The 16,459-nt window shown below is 35.6% G+C and overlaps 1 protein-coding gene across 5 annotated transcripts in view; it reads left to right on the forward strand.

The window, feature by feature from the left end:
* TRMT1L (tRNA methyltransferase 1L) overlaps positions 1 to 10,875 on the forward strand; it is a 35,539-nt gene extending 24,664 nt beyond the window's left edge. For all 5 annotated transcript variants that reach the window (XM_077901938.1, XM_077901937.1, XM_077901936.1 and 2 more), the window contains 5 exons: positions 4,477 to 4,555; positions 7,077 to 7,243; positions 7,746 to 7,808; positions 9,594 to 9,720; positions 9,822 to 10,875. In XM_077901938.1, the coding sequence (XP_077758064.1) occupies positions 4,477 to 4,555; positions 7,077 to 7,243; positions 7,746 to 7,808; positions 9,594 to 9,720; positions 9,822 to 10,074 (689 nt within the window). In that variant the 3' untranslated portion in view covers positions 10,075 to 10,875. The remainder of the gene's footprint in view (positions 1 to 4,476; positions 4,556 to 7,076; positions 7,244 to 7,745; positions 7,809 to 9,593; positions 9,721 to 9,821) is intronic.
* The last annotated feature ends 5,584 nt before the right edge of the window (positions 10,876 to 16,459 follow it).

A 16,459-nucleotide genomic window follows, 5' to 3' on the forward strand; every position in this document is an offset into this window, starting at 1 on the left:
TGCTATTGTTCTTAGGTCTAATCCTTTGTGGGGTTTTTTTCTCTATGAATGGTCTTAAAATACCCTGTTTACCCAATATCCTAAAACTCAGATAATATGTGTATTAATTCATCTTTTTTTAGATCATTGTCCTTGGGTAATCTGTGAGAACTTTAAGGAACTTGAGTTCTTCAGTTCTGAGAATTTCTTTTTCATTTTAATTCCAGCATAATTAACGTACAGTGCTATATTTCAGATGTACAATACAGTGATCCAACAGTTCCATACGTTACTCTGTGCTAAGACGAGTGCATTTCCTAATCCCCTTCACCTAGTCCATACATCTTCCCCACCCCCTTTCCCCCTGGTAACCATCTGTTTATTCTCTATAGTTAAGAATCTGTTTTTTGGTTTGTCTCTCTTTTTTTCTTCCTTTGTTCATATGTTTCTTAAATTCCACATATACATGAAATCATGATATTTGTCTTTCTCTGATTGTCTTATTTTGTTTAAAATGATACTCCCTAAATCCATATAGGTTGAAAATAGCAAGATTTTATTCCTTTTTATGACTGAATAATATTCCTGCAGGTGTGTGTGTGTGTGTGTGTGTGTGTGTGTGTGTGTGTGTGTACACCACATCTCCTTTATGCATTTATCTGTCGATGGACACTTGGGGCATTTCCATAGTTTGGCTATTATAAATAATGCTGTAGTAAACATAGTGTTGCGTATTTCCCTTCAAATTAATGTTTTCATATTCTTTGGGTAAATGCCCAGTAATGCGATTACTGGATTATAGGATGCTAATAGGGTAGTTTTATTTTTAATTTTCTGAGGAACCTCCATACTGTTTTTCACAGTGGCTGTACTAGTTTGCATTCCCACCAAAAGTACACAAGGGTTCCTTTTACCCCGTATCCTTGCCCACACTTGTTGTTTCTTGAGTTTTTGATCTTAGCCATTCTGACAAGTGTGAGGTGCTATCTTACTGTGGTTTTGATTTGGATTTCCCTGATGATAGATAATGCTGAGCACCTTTTCATGTGTCCTTTGCATCTGTATATCTTTTTTGGAAAAACGTCTATTTAGGACTTCTCCCCATTTTTAACTGGATTGTTTTTTTGGTGTTGAGTTGTATAAGTTCTTTCTCTGTTTTGGATATTAATGCCTTATTATAGATCTCATTTATAAATATCTTCTCCCATTTAGTAGGCTTTTTGTTTTGATGGTTGTTTCCTTTGCTGTGCTAAAGGCTTTTATTTTGATGTAGGCCCCATAGCTTTTTTGTTTTCCTTGCCTCTGGAGGCCTATCTAGAAAAATGATGCCACAGCCAGTGTCAGAGAAATTACTACCTGTGCTCTCTTCTAGGTCTCATATTTAGGTCTTTATTCTGTTTTAGGTTTATTTTTGTGTATGGTGTAAGAAGGTGGTCCAGTTTCATTTTTTTACATGTAGATGTCCAGTTTTTCCAGCATCATTTTTTGAAGACTGTCTTTTCCCAATTGTGTATTCTCTGCATCTTTTGTCATAGATTGATCATATAATTGCGGGTTTGTTTCTGGGCTCTGTCTTGTTCCATCGATCAATATGTCTTTTTCTGTGCTATTATTTCTTGATAATTTTCTTCTCAAATTTTCTTTTCTCTCTTTTAGGAACTCATTTTAGCTACATATTGGATCTTCTAGATTGATCCTCTAATTTTTTTTAAAGCTCTACTATTCATTTCTCGGGCATTTGGTTCTATTTTATAGATTTCCCTGATGGTTATTTTCCAACTCTCTTTTAAATTTGTCATATTTTGTCCGTTTTTAAGTTACTTCAGATTTTCTCATTGTTTGAGTTTTTATAAGATTTTATTTATTTATTCATGGGAAACATAGAGAGGCAGAGACAGGCAAAGGGAGAAGCAAGCTCCCCTTGGGGAGCCTGATGTGGTACTTAATCCTGGGACTCTAGTATCACACACTGAGCTGAAAGCAGCTCAACCGCTGAGCCACCCAGGCATCCCTTCTCATTGTTTTTTTAATAGTGTCCTATTCTATTATAAATTCTACTATATTAAAAAATATAATCTTAGCTCACTAAGGATATTGGTTATAGTTGGGTATATTTTTATTTAAGGGAAGATAAATTTTTTAGTTCAGTTTTGTATTTTTTTGTTTTAGTTCTTCTGTTTCCTATTTCTCTTTATCTATTATAATTTTGTTCTCTGTCATGGTAGATCTCAAATGTCTAATGGTCTCTGGTTGTCCACATTGAAAGATTCTTGGAAGTGCTGGGGTCAGTGTTTATAAAACTGATGGATTTTACTGTAATGAGAACCAGTCTGCCTTTTCACTAAGGAATCCCGTAAATGAAAATCAATGTATTAGGTCTTTTCTCTTGGATTGGTAGTTTTTTCTAGAGAAATCTTTGAATCTTCTATCAGCTTTTTAGGAGCCATGTTGGAGAAGGAGACTTGGAAGGTCTTACTTACCATTTATGATGTCTTTTATTTAATCTTAATCTCTTTTCATAAATCTACTTATTCTCCACTGTGACTGATGCCTCTGGTTCCATGTCCTCAATGGTTCAGTCTTACCCAAGATTAACTTCATTTTTTGGAGTGAGGAAGCACAGAAGTCTGATTGTGGGTATTAAAGAAGGAAATCTAGGGGTCTTAATCAAACTCCTTAAAAATTTTTAGCCAGAGTTCTTTTTTGCACTACTGCCCTATACCCATCTACCCATCTTTTAAGATGATCAGTACCTTCCATTCTCAGGTCTTTCTGGGGTCCCACAACACTAGTGGGCTTGCTGTTTTATTAGTAGCATGCCTGCCCATTTCAGCGTTAGCTTTGGCGTTCTCTGGTCTGCTAATAAATCAGTTATCCCCTTGTGTACCTGATTTCCACTTCTCAAGTTGTATGGACATTTCTCATCTTGTTTTCACCAGTTCCATTGTATTTATCCTTGGTTTTGATTTTTATTCCTTTGTTCTCGTTATAATAATGCTTTAAGAGATAGCAGAGATAATGTACATGTCCAATCCATTGCATTTAAAAAGAAGGCTCCGATTATTTTTTAATGCCTTATCTGGAATTGTCTTCATAGCCTATATACGAATGACATGGACATACTAGTTTTCTTTCTTTATACTGTCAGTTTTTGCTACTGATAACTTGATAGTGCTGACCCGCCAAAGAGGGAATTTGCTGTTGCTGGCCTAGCACTGAGAAATCCTGGGCAAGGGGCTTGGGAAAAGACATACGTTGGCATGATGGGAGCATTTTGTAAATACATCAAGAAACAGTCTAATAAAAAATTCATGTGTGTGCTACCTCCCTGTGGTAAGTGGGTGTAACTGACAGAACTGTGATACAAATCGCTTTAGTTTGGGTAATAGTGCCTATGGTGTTATGTAATTTTAATTTACTTAATGATTCCAGGGACAACTTCCTGAATATATTCACATGTTGCAGAGACATAGTTCTCAACAAATCCAATGTTGACAATAACCATATACCCCTTAAGGCTTGGGGTTAAAGAATACTGTGCAAAGTAGATCTAGTAAGAAGTGTGAGGGAAGAAGTCTTCCCAGTATATCTAAAATAAGATCTCAGGTCTGTGCATTATACCATTTACTTTGAATAACAGAGATGTCAGATAGTAATAGGCTGGAGACCTTTGTCCCTATCACTATAATCCTGAGTTCTGGATATATCTGGAACTGACTGATCAGATTAGGCTCTTCCAAGAAAGTGAATGATACCCCAAGAATGGCCTGAGGGAAGTTAGTTGGAGTGCGTGATTTAAAACGACTATTCTGGGGTTTCAGTGAACTGAACAGTCCAGAGTAGAATGTTGCCCCGTTTTGGAAATTAAGAATAATGCTAGTACTTCCCCAATATCTTTGTGATTATATCAGGCCTCTCATTGTTCTTTAAACTGAATTAAAATTCTTCTAGCCTATATTTTTGGGGCTAAATAGGAATCAAGCCTAGGGAGTACTTTGTTTTCTTCCCCATTGCAGAAATAGTAACTAATGAGAAATGTCTTTATTTTGATGAGAGTTTGGTTATATGGCTATATACATCTGTTAAAACTCATCAGCCTTTTCACATAACATGTATACATTTTATTGCATGTAAATTATACCCCCATCAGTTTATTTTAAACAAGTATCTTGTGGATTTCTAAAGACTTTCTCTTAAATTATTTCATGTAGCATAGTGACTAAAAGCTAGTAAGTTATGCCTCTAATAAGCCATGACATGGATTTCTGTGACCTATCTTAAGCTTTAATTCTCTGATTTGAATAATTGAGATTTTTAACAGTACCTACTTCAGAGAGTTGTAAGGATTAAATTTATTAAAATGCATGTAAAATACTTAGCATAATACCTGGCACATAGTAGATCCTCATTATATACTGGCTGCAAATTATTATTAATATAACAATTATTATTTATATTTTACTTCTCTTTTGATTTCTTTTTGTAATATTTTCACAGAAAACCCGTATAGACAGCTGCCCTGTAACTGTCATGGAAGCATGCCTGGAAAGACAGCAATAGAACTTGGACCTCTATGGTATGTGCTTAAGCCTAATAATATACAGGTGGTCCCCAACTTAGGACTTTTTGACTTTATAGTGGTGTAGAGCCAATACACATTCAATAAAGTAGATTTCAAGTTTTGGATTTTGATCTTTTCTTAAGCTAGCAAAATACAATAGTCTTCTCTCATGATACTGGGCAGTAGCAGCAAGCCAGTCACGCAATCATGACAGTCAACAACTAGTACACTTACAACCATTCAGTTTTTCACTTTCAGTATAATATTCAATAAATTACATGAAATAGTCAACACTTGATTATGAAATAGGCTTTGTGCTGATCATTTTGCCCAACTGTTGGCTAATGAAAGTGTTCTGAGCATGTTTAAGATAGGTTAAGCCAAGCTGTGATGTTCAGGGGGTTAGTCTATTAAATGCATTTTCAGTATATTTTCAACTTACAATGGGTTTACATAATTACATTATAGGTCAAGGAAGATCTGTATTCAAAATTGATTTATGTATTGATTTGATTTTTTTATTACGGGTAGTAATACGACAAGCAAATTTCAATTTAATTCTTCAAGTCTAGTCAAATAATTATGACTCTCCTACCCCTATGAACCTGAGGTGTTTTTTATTTTCAGATTTTTCTATAACATTATTCTCACAAGTTTGCAACAGTGCTGAGAGACAGTGAGATCAAAGAGAAGCCTGGCTGACCTACAAACTAGATAATTCATTTCCAACTAGTAAGAATGAGGCTTTTCTTAATTGACATTTTGTAGTACTGGGATGTGATTATGTGATCACTATAATTTCTTCAAGAAATTAGTTTCAAGTGAGAAGGGCATGTCTGCTTTGGTTTTAGGTTTAGATGGGACTCAGCTGCAAATATTTAATGTATGTATGCTTTTGCATCGTTAGTAAACTAGCTATTGTGTTCTTAATGCCTTAAAGTTGAATTGTGTATGTGTGGGGTTTTTTTAGAGATTTTATTTATTTATTCACGAGAGACACAGAGAGAGAGGCAGAGACATAGGCAGAGGGAGAAGCAGGCTCCGTGCAGGGGGCCCCATGTGGGACTCAATCCTGGGACTCCAGGATCACGCCCTGGGCCGAAGGCAGGTGCTCAACCACTGAGCCACCCAGGGATCCCAAAGTTGAATTGTTTTTAATCAGAATCCTTACTCTTATTGTTACTAGAGATTCTGATAGAAATTTGAGATTCCTAACAATACTGTGACAAGAATCATCGCAGATTTCTACCTTGTTTATAAGGTCAAGGTTTGGTCATCTTACTAAACCTAAAAATTAATTCATATAATAAATGTTTATGCTGATGCCTATTATTTTATCTTCATCTTACATACATATTCTTAAACTAAAAATTTTATGACTTTGGCATCCTTTCCTACGTATTATTGCCTATAGCACCTGCTACATGTTGATCTTACTCTCACTGATCTCAGAACTGGGGATATTAGAGTAACAAATTGCTGGATCCAGAGGGAAGATCTAGGCGAACCCCCTCATTCTACAGATGAGAACAGAGTATGGCAGTGTTTTTAAGTGTAGCTGAAACTGACCCCTCCAAAATTATTAGCACTGGCAGGGCCAGAACTCAGGTTTTTTTATTGCAACACTGAGTCGTAAACCATGTCGTAGGACTTCTTCACTTAAAACCATTGTTCATGTCTTGACTCTGATGCGGAGTCTCTTCCCCTTTCTCCAGCTCCAATTCAGATTATGTCTGTTTTGAAGTCTCTCTTTAGTGCTCTAACCCCAAATTATCTCTATATCCTTTTCAGTAAATCTCATATTGGTCAGTCATTTGACACTTTAAAATCATATATTCTTTCATATATATTTGCTAACCCAATAGCTATCATTCATTGAGGATATACTTTGACTAAGGATTTTGTGTGCTAGCTCATTAATTCCTAACAAGTCTGTGAGAAGTTTTATTATCTACTTTATGATGAGGAATATGAGACTCAAAATTACTCAAGATTATATAGGTAGTAAATGGTGGATCCAGGGTGAGAATATAGGTTTATCTGACTTAGAATTTCATATCCTGTACATTATACCTGCAATTCTCAAATAGGAAGCATATCAGACTTACCCTTGTGCCATTTTTTAAGGAAATCACCATTACAGCATCTGATTCTCCTAGATCTACTCCTGTGCCACCTAACCCTACATAAACATATTGGATTAAGATTTCACTGACAGGAATATACATTATGAAAATTTCTGTATAATACTGTGTGCCTGTCTAGATTTATAGGGTTTTATAGAGCAAACACTGTATTTTATACTTTGGTATATCCTCCATGCCCCCATGTATGATTTACTTTGAATGAAATTTCCATGACTAATCCCACTTAGAGAACCAACATGATAAAAAGAGTTGAAAAATAGAAAATAATTTTAAATTAAATCATAAATTCTTAATTTCAGCATTTACTCCGTTGTATATCTTAGTTGTAGTTAAATTACAGACTTCTTTAATAGTTCTCAAACTCAGTTCTCTATATTTTCTTTTTTCAGGTCAAGTTCCCTTTTCAATACTGGATTCCTCAAAAGAATGCTATTTGAATCTCTTCACCATGGTTTAGATGACATTCAGACCCTAATAAAGACATTAATCTTTGAATCAGAATGTACTCCTCAAAGTCAATTTTCAGTTCATGCACCTTCAAATCTCAACAAGCAAGGTGACTAATTCATATTCAGGGCCTGAAATGAGCAACAGTTTTATTAAGATACATATATTTTTTCCCTTAATTTTAGTAGATTAAAAGAACTAAAATTCTGTTGTGATTTTATTACCCTATATCTATTTTCTAGGAAGAGAAACCTTAGATAATTGAGAGTAGTGTGACCAAAAATTTTCATAATGTCTATTGAGACACAGGCTATTTATTACTAAGGCTGTTTTTTGTCCTTTAATATAAATAGGTTTTTGTAGTTTTATCAGGCTGTTGATAGAAGGGTGTGCCTATTACATATTCCAGTATTCTCACAGTCATTAGAAGCAGTAGCTATTGTTAGAGGGTTAAAAAAATATAATTCTTGCAGTCTGTTTTTACCACAAAATCTCATATATTTCATAAAAGCAGTGTGGACAGAATTAAATAAGCTTTTATTTGAACTATGAATCGTTGCTTAATGTCATTCTATAAAATATTTTGTTATTCTCATTTGTTTTTATTTTAGAAGAATATGGTGTGTTTATTAAAACTACAGATGATACCACAACAGATAATTACATTGCACAAGGTATGTATGTGTGTAGATATAAATATGTATTTATCAGGGCAAAAACGCAGATGGTAGAAGAGTGAGAAGAGGAAGTGATTGCTTTGGTGGCCTACTTTAAAATGCTTTTTCATTATATGGACAATATATTATAGTAAAACTTGTTTATCTGGCATTTGCATCATTCAGAATTTCTATTAACATGTACTTGTTCACATTTCTAATAGTGATCCCTTTGAAGGAACTATTAAGACCCTGAAGAACCATATGAACTATAAACTAAAACCAAATCATATTTGATGGTTATAAAGATTATTTATTGTAATTCTTTTACATTTTCTCATCAATATATTTTTATAACAATTCCATTAATTAACTAGAAGACCTTGTTCTCTAGCCATAAGAATTTACCATATGGCCTTAATTACAACTTGAGATGTGTGCATGTACATTTTAAATATGGTTGTATTAGGCATTGCAGATTCCTATCAGGATTTTAAGATTTATAATGTCATGCCTTGGGGATCCCTAGGTGGCTCAGCGGTTTGGCGCCTGCCTTTGGCCCGGGGCGCGATCCTGGAGTCCTGGGATCGAGTCCCACGTCGGGCTCCCGGCATGGAGCCTGCTTCTCCCTCCTCCTGTGTCTCTGCCTCTCTCTCTCTATGTCTATCATAAATGAATAGATAAATCTTTAAAATATATATATATATATATATATATATATATATATATATATAATGTCATGCCTTAATGTCTAAAGTTTTGTTTTGCTTTTTAAAAGACAACTTAGGGGTGCCTGGGGGGCTCAGTCAGTTAAGCATCTTAGTTTCAGCTCCAGTCGTGATCTCAGGGTCGTGAGGTCAGGCCCACATCAGGTTCTATTCTCAGCTTGAAGTCCACTTGAGATTCTCTCTCCCTCTGCCCCTCCCAGTTGTGTGCTATCTCTAAAACAAGCAAGCAGATCTTTTTTTAAAAATTATTAAAAGACAAACTCTAAATGTGTTTTAAATACTGGTAAAAAGAACTAGATAGTATTAAGGTTGAAAGAGCAGAGGAATAGAATTACTAGCTGTAAATTTTGTATTCGTTACTCAGCAGTTTACTGTTGATATTCAAAAACAGGAAAACTTCAACTCCTTCTAATAGTATGTGGTTTAGAGGCACCTGAGTGGCTCAGTTGATTGAGCATCTGGCTCTTGGTTTCAGCTCAGGTCATGATCTCAGGTCATGAGATGGAGCCCCCACGCCAGGTTCTGTGCTCAGCATGAAGTCTATTTGAGATTCTCTCTTCCTCTTTCTCTCTAGAATAAGTAAATCTTAAAAAAAAAAAATAGTATATGCTTTAATAACCTCTATATACTCTTTCCAATAATCATGTTCAGTTGGCATCTTCAACTAATTTTCTAACATGCAAATCACCTAAAATGATTTTCTTCTACTTAATTTCTGTCAGAGGGAAAGGCATATGGTACATTGTAAAAAGCATTAGATTTAAGAGCATCATTTTACTTTATTGTATAACTAACTTCAGCCAGGTCCCTCGCCTTCAACAGAGTTGTCTTAAATCTTTAGAGTAAGGTAAAACTTAAGTTTTAAAATATTTAAAGTTTAAAAATACTTAAAGTCTCTGAGCCTTTTTTTAATATGTAAAGGAATTAGATTAATCTCTATGGGTTGTTCTATAGTTCTAAAATTAGTATTCTCAGACTGATCAACATTTAAATCTTTCATAATGGGAAGTATCAGGCCAAAAATGGTCATTATGGAGGTCTTATATCTGATATTATGTATATGTGTGTGTTTCAGGAAAGAGAAAAGGTAATGAAACAATCACAACTTTAGCCAAAAGGCAAAAGACTGATGTCAGTACTGAACACCCTCCCTTCTACTACAACATCCACAGACACAGCATTAAAGGAATGAATATGCCAAAGTAAGATAGCCAATGAATGGCAAAATGTATATTTCATACTTTAATGACATGGTGATTTAAATAAGACAAAAATCTCATTTTATTTCCTTTCCTTGCTGCAGGTTAAAAAAGTTTTTGTGCTATCTTTCTCAAGCAGGCTTTCGAGTAAGCCGAACTCATTTTGACCCAATGGGTGTTCGTACAGATGCACCCCTGATGCAGTTTAAATCGATCCTCTTAAAGTACAGCACCCCCACCTATACAGGAGGACAGTCGGAAGGCCATGTCCAGTCAGCATCTGAAGATACAGTAGCTGACAAGGTTGAAATGTCAGTGAACGACAAAGCAGAACCAAGCAGTTGCAGAAGATGGTAAACTTAAAGAAGAGTTACTCAGATGTCTGTATAGATGGCCTAATAATTCTCTATACCAACTGTAGTTTTTTCTATTCTTTTAATTCAGTGGTGTAAAAATAAAAAACAGTGCTGTTTTCATTCAGGAAATTAGCAGTTTCTAACTAGCTAGTTTGGGAGCTATGCTTTCCAGGTTTTTCTTACTGTAAAAAAAACTTAAAATTTTAATGAAAACATTTCATATGAAGCCAAGTTTATGACTGAGATCACCCTACCATTTAGTAACTCAGAAAACTTTCACTTGCAAAGTGTTTGGAATTTTATGTACGTTATGGAAGCCGTCCCTTTCTGTTCTTAATCACATGTCTACTTAGCTGATTCAGGTTTGTTTTTCTGTTTGTAGCACACAAAATGAAGCCAGAAGCCTTTCACGTATGAAATTACCTTGAATGCGAACAATGTTCTTTCAGATCACTAATGCTGTTTTCACAATTACGAAGCTAAAATGTTCCCAATTTTAAGAAATCCTACTTCTTTCCACATTGATCTTTTAACTTCTTGCTAGCTTTTGAGAATTTCAATACTTGCCTGAGATAGAAATACATTTTTCTTATAAGGTCTAGATGACTAAAGGCAGAGTAAGATTTTGTCAAAATAAAATGAGACCATGTTCTATTATAACTGTTCACAAGCACTGAAATTCTGAAGAGAGTTTTTGCTGTAAATTAAACTGGGTGATCTCAAGTGCCTCAGTTAATGCACGTACAATATTCATTTGCTTGGTTGTGCTACCTCTCAGAAGTAAAACTTGTCACCTTATGAACTTATGAAGTGAGGATTTTTTTTTTTAGGGGGGTATAATTTGTTTTGTTTTCAGTGTGTGTATATGCTCTTTTTTTTTTTTTTTTTTTGTATACGTAGCCCAGGCTAACATGACTATGAAAATTAGTAGAAACTCCATTAATAAACATTGTTCTTGCTTCATTTGAATGTAAGAGTTTGGATAAAAGGATTGGTATAAAGTTTAGATTTTTGTGTCAAGGACTTAATCCATTATTTACCCTGACATATTTCTTAGAGGAAGTAACTTTTTACAAGTATTACTGGCTTTGGGGATAGAAGACGGAGTTAGAACTGAAAGGTCTTAATATACTATGTAAGGGGAAAAAGAAGCACACCCATGACATACAAAAATCCAGGGAGTGAGGTCAACAGTATATTAGAAATCTTTCAAATCTCTTTGTGTTATTACAGCATAGTCCTAAGAGGATGTTTTTTCTTTTCTCCCATTAATAGAATCATGTTTTAGTAAAATGAATAGGTGAAGGGTAAGTTAGTTTCTATAATCACCATAAAGAAACTAGAATTCTTGCCAGTTCAAGTTATTACTCACAAATGAGCACAAAAAGAAATAAAAGTTGTTAGTGATCTTTTTTTACATACACTTACAAATTACTATAAATCTAGAAAGCAAACTACCACTTGGACCATCTGATTTTTAATACATATTGTTAAATTGAGTATCGGTCTCAAAGTTTCCTAAATGCTTATCAGCATAACATATTTTGATCAGTAATAAAGTTGAGTTTTATGCTAGGAGCCTAATTTGATATAAAAATGTATTAATTACTGTTATTTAAAATATGTTGTATTAATTTCATGTACACAGGCAGACTTTTCCAAAGAAGGTATGGTAGGAAGTAGTTAAGAACTCTGTTAAGGTATCAACCTAAAGAGGAAATATTTTTTAAATTCCAGACAATGCTACATTAGCACCTTGTTCCCATAACGACTATAGTAGTCTGGGACACACAAATGTTGACTGCATTGTAAAAATAACATCAATTATATCCCTCCATTAAAATTTGACTAACACAAGAAACCAGTTTTTACTCTACCATCAGGAAACTAGTATGTTGTCATACACTTAGGATAATGTAGAAGGAAATTAAGAAATGGGTTCGGGAGCCAGTGTGATGGATTTGGGTTAAAACTCCATTTATCACTTGAGTTCAGTTAGACTCCACTCTGAATATATCATGTTCTGACTTACAGAAATCAGAACTGGAGACCAGTTTAGCAGTCCTGAAAGGCCTAGGAATTCCTTTCCTCAGTGCATTTTTGATCTGGTAAATGGCTCCAGGTTACTTTGGAGAAGGCTAGAAGGAAAATACAGATTACATCCTTGTGATGTTATGGCAGGGTCCTTTATCAAAGTGCTCTGGGAATATGAATTAAATCAGGCCTGGGAATTGCTAAGGGATCATGACTAATGTAGTGGGTCCAGATGTCCATCAACACATGAATGGATAAAGATGTGGTATGTGTGTATATATATATATATATATGTATACACACAATGGAATGTTACTCAGACATCAAAAAAAAAGTGAGATCTTACGGAACTAGAGGATATTATGCTAAGTGAAGGAAGTCAATCAGAAAAAGAATTACCATACAGTCTCGATCATATGTGGAAACAGAACAGGATCATAGGGGAAGAAAGGCAAAAATAAAGACAAAATCAGGGAGTCAAACCATAAGAGACTCTTAATCATAGGAAACAAACTGAGGGTGGCTGGAGGGGAGGGAGGGAGGGATTGGGATGGGGCAACTAGGTGATGGGCATGTGATATGATGAGCATTGCGTAGAAGACTGAAGAATCACTGACCTCCACCTCTGAAACTAATAATACATTATGTTAATTGAATTTAAATAATTTTTAATAATAAAAATAATAATATAGTGGCTCAAATCAGACCTACAGTTTTCAGTTATATAAATCAAATAAGACCGCTCTGGCCCTTTAGATCACATGACCAATTAGCCAAGGCCAAAAAAATCCCTGACTATACTGATCAATCATCCTGTCAGTCTATTACAGTATTGCCTATTACAGTAACTAAAATTATGTCCACCCTTCTGGTCTAGCAGTTAAGGGAATTAGGTTTCTGTCATACTGCTGCCTGGGCAATGCCCATCAAATAAGGAAGTCCATTTCAACAGAAGCGTCTTCCACAAGCATCTTCCACAGGCATCCCTGGCCAATCGACATTCCATAAAGTTTTTCAAGGATTCTCTGTTCACTATATTTCCCAATGCCTAAGTAAAAAGTTGACCAGGCTCTCAAGGGGTATATAGTGAGATCACATATAACACAACCTCTCTCACCTTCCCCGTTCTAAGTCTGATTTCCTTTCTATCAAAGAATTTCTAGCATCTTACTTCCAATTTAGATGAGCCAGTGCTGTGCTTTTCCCTTCAACCAAGTAAACAGCCACATCCCACTGTTCAAGCTGACAAATGGAACCAAAACTTCTGGTACAAGTGTATTCATATCAATAATTTAACCCAATGTAATTTAAAATTACATTCCTACAAGATCCAACATAACCTATTTACACAGGTATTCTCCACATTAGAATATATGATCAAAAAAGCATTTTTTTCAGGTCACACTTTGTACTTGTTCCCAATCCCATGCTGGGATTGGATTCTGAATATATCCTGCAGGCACTAAAGGATTGTAAGGATATAGCAAATGGGCTGCTTTTACCAAGGGAACTCCCTAAAGTGAGGTTAAGGGGTCATCTGCCAAAGCATCAGACATTCAAGGGGTTTCTTCCATTTTAAGTGAGGCTCAGTGGAGTTAAGGATTTAAGATACCCCTTCAACCAAACCTCTCTAAAATTCTTATTCCAATTCTCAGAATACTTGTTTCCTGACCAGTGTCTCTACTCACTTGAAAGATCCAGCAACATAGCAAATTCAGCCAATTCATAGGGATAAACAGTTTCTTATGCAGTATCCCAGCCTTAAAGCTACAGGACAGGTTGAACAGTGGATACCTCACAATTTTAGTCTCCATACAGATTGACTTTTCCCTTATTAGGGAATTCACAAAGCCCAGAAAAGGTTACAAAACCTGAACATCTTTAAAAGGGGGCGGGGGGTGCGTTTGTCTATAACACCATGTCCTCCATGGCCATACGATCCCTTTCTTTGCTGCCACTCTTACCCCACCCAGAAAGGACAACTCTTCTAGCCCAAAGACCCTTTTCTAGCTCTGAAGAGTAAGACTGTTAACTTTAAAATGTAAGTAAACTGTATATTTGAAATCCCCAAACTGCAACTTCTTCAACCTACTTTATGCATTTGAAATGGAATGAGAATTTTAGATCATGTAGGCCAGAGAATAAAATTTGCCAAATAAAACATTTCCTAGAAAGTGGCATGTTAATTGCAATAGCTTATATTCACATGTGATTTAGCACTACACAGTTTTTACATAGATCATACCCTATAATTTATAGCAAAGCAAAGCTAAGCAAGATTAATTTATCCAATGCCATTCTAAAAGTGGTTAGTGAAATGAGGCAGGATTCAGTATCAGGCTGACCTCAGTGCCCTTGCTTTTAGCCACTTGGTGACCTATCTTTAGTAAACACATACATAAAGCAGAAGTTTAATTTGTAAACGTGACCAAAGGCAGCCCATAGAAAATTTTGGTACAGATTACAAAATTACAGTTATCCACTGGCCTACTATACATTTTCTATCTGAAACCCTTTAAACCAGTATACTTTATACTCGATTATTATCTATGCAGATGCAGAAAGCACTTCCAGCTTTATTTTCTACCACCAAGACTTTCCCAGAACAGTTTCTGATTTGATAGGAAAATCATTGCAAACTACAAAGCCAGGATTCTGGGGACTTTATGTTGGAATAATCATCTCACACTAAGTATGGGATCTGTCCACTATGCTCAGCATCCCCAGTCTCACACAGCTCTTTCTGTAGGGAACTTCTTGCCACTCTCCTGCTGGATCAGTGCATAATGATCTGGTGGTAAAGAAAAGTTTCTGTGGGTCCAAATAGTCCTTACACAAACCATTAATCTCTCATTTTCACATTAGATTTATTCACTAAAAAAACAAATTTATTCCTTTGGCATCCTCTTAGTGGGGTTAGATTTAAACTGAGCAGTCTACATTTTAATTCACAGACTAAAAAGAAAAAGTACATTTTTAGCAACTATGTTTCACCAACTGAACAGTAACTTCGGTATATTTTTATTACTGGTCACCAAATAAAATTTAGCCATCTTATTTTTTGCTAAGAGATTTAGCATAATATAGTAGTATGCTTTCATCTTAGCAATTGCCTGCTAAATTGTGTCTAGCCCCATAGTAGGTATTTGTCTCCTCCAAATTCATGTCTCCTACCCTGAGTACCTCAGAATGCGACTGTATTTGGAAACAGGGTATTTAAAGGGGTAATCTGGATTAAATTAGGTCATTGAGGATGGGCCCTAATCCAATAGGACTAGTGTCCTTAGATTATGCACGGGGGGGGGGGGGGGGGGGGGAACAACATGTGAAGACAAAGAGAGAAAATGCCATCGATAAGCCAAGGAGAGAGGCCTCTAAAGAAACCCCACCATCTCTGATCTTGGATTCCAGCTTCCAGAACTGTGAGAAAATAAATTTCTGCTAAGTCACCCAGTCTGTGATACTTGTTACAGCAGCTCTAGCAAACTAATAAAGCCATCTAATGTTGGAAATTGGTATTGAATGTTGTAATATACAATGGAAGAAAAATCATTTAAGATTTTAAGGGGTTCATTTGAAATTTAGTATAAACAACACTAAAAAAGAACTGTGCAGCTACAATCCGCTAAAAAAAAAAAAAAAACCACAGTTGAGCTATACAATTATGAAGTCAACTCCTAATTAAAATTACAAAAGGAAATTTGTGATTTCCAGCTTTAAATTTCCAAAAGCACAGCAACTAGGGGAGGATTTCTTCAACAGGAAGGAAATGCATAGCTATACTCAAAAAGGTCATAGTTTTACGTCAAGTAAATCATCTGTGGTATAAAAGACATTCTTTTCATAAGCATGAGAATGCATCATTAAAGCTAGAAGCAATTTTATTTAAGATTGTATTTATTTACTCATGAGACATACAGAGAGAGAGGCAGAGACACAGGCAGAGGGAGAAGGCAGGCTCCATCTAGGAAACCCGACGTGGAACTTGATCCCGGGACCCCAGGATCACGGGCAAAGGCAGGCGCCGAACCTCTGAGCCACCCAGGGATCCCCTAGAAGCAATTTTAATACTAATACTTACTTGGGCCCAAAAGGCTAGGATGGTTAGACCAGAGTATGCAAAATGGCACAGAAAGTTCTATTATTCATTTCACTTGTTCCTGCCTTTTTGTTAGTCCTTGTTTGCTTTGCAGTTTGCTCTTTACATTGTCTTAAGGTAGGTTGTTACTGAGCTTCTCTCTGTTCACATACACATCCACAGCTATAAATTTCCCTCTAGGCACTGCTTTTAGCTCCATTCCGTAAATTTGATAGTGTCATGTCTTCATGTCCATTCACTTCAGAGTAGTTTC

This window comes from Canis aureus, chromosome 6 (assembly GCF_053574225.1).
Source record: "Canis aureus isolate CA01 chromosome 6, VMU_Caureus_v.1.0, whole genome shotgun sequence".
NCBI classification, from domain to species: Eukaryota; Metazoa; Chordata; class Mammalia; order Carnivora; family Canidae; genus Canis; species Canis aureus.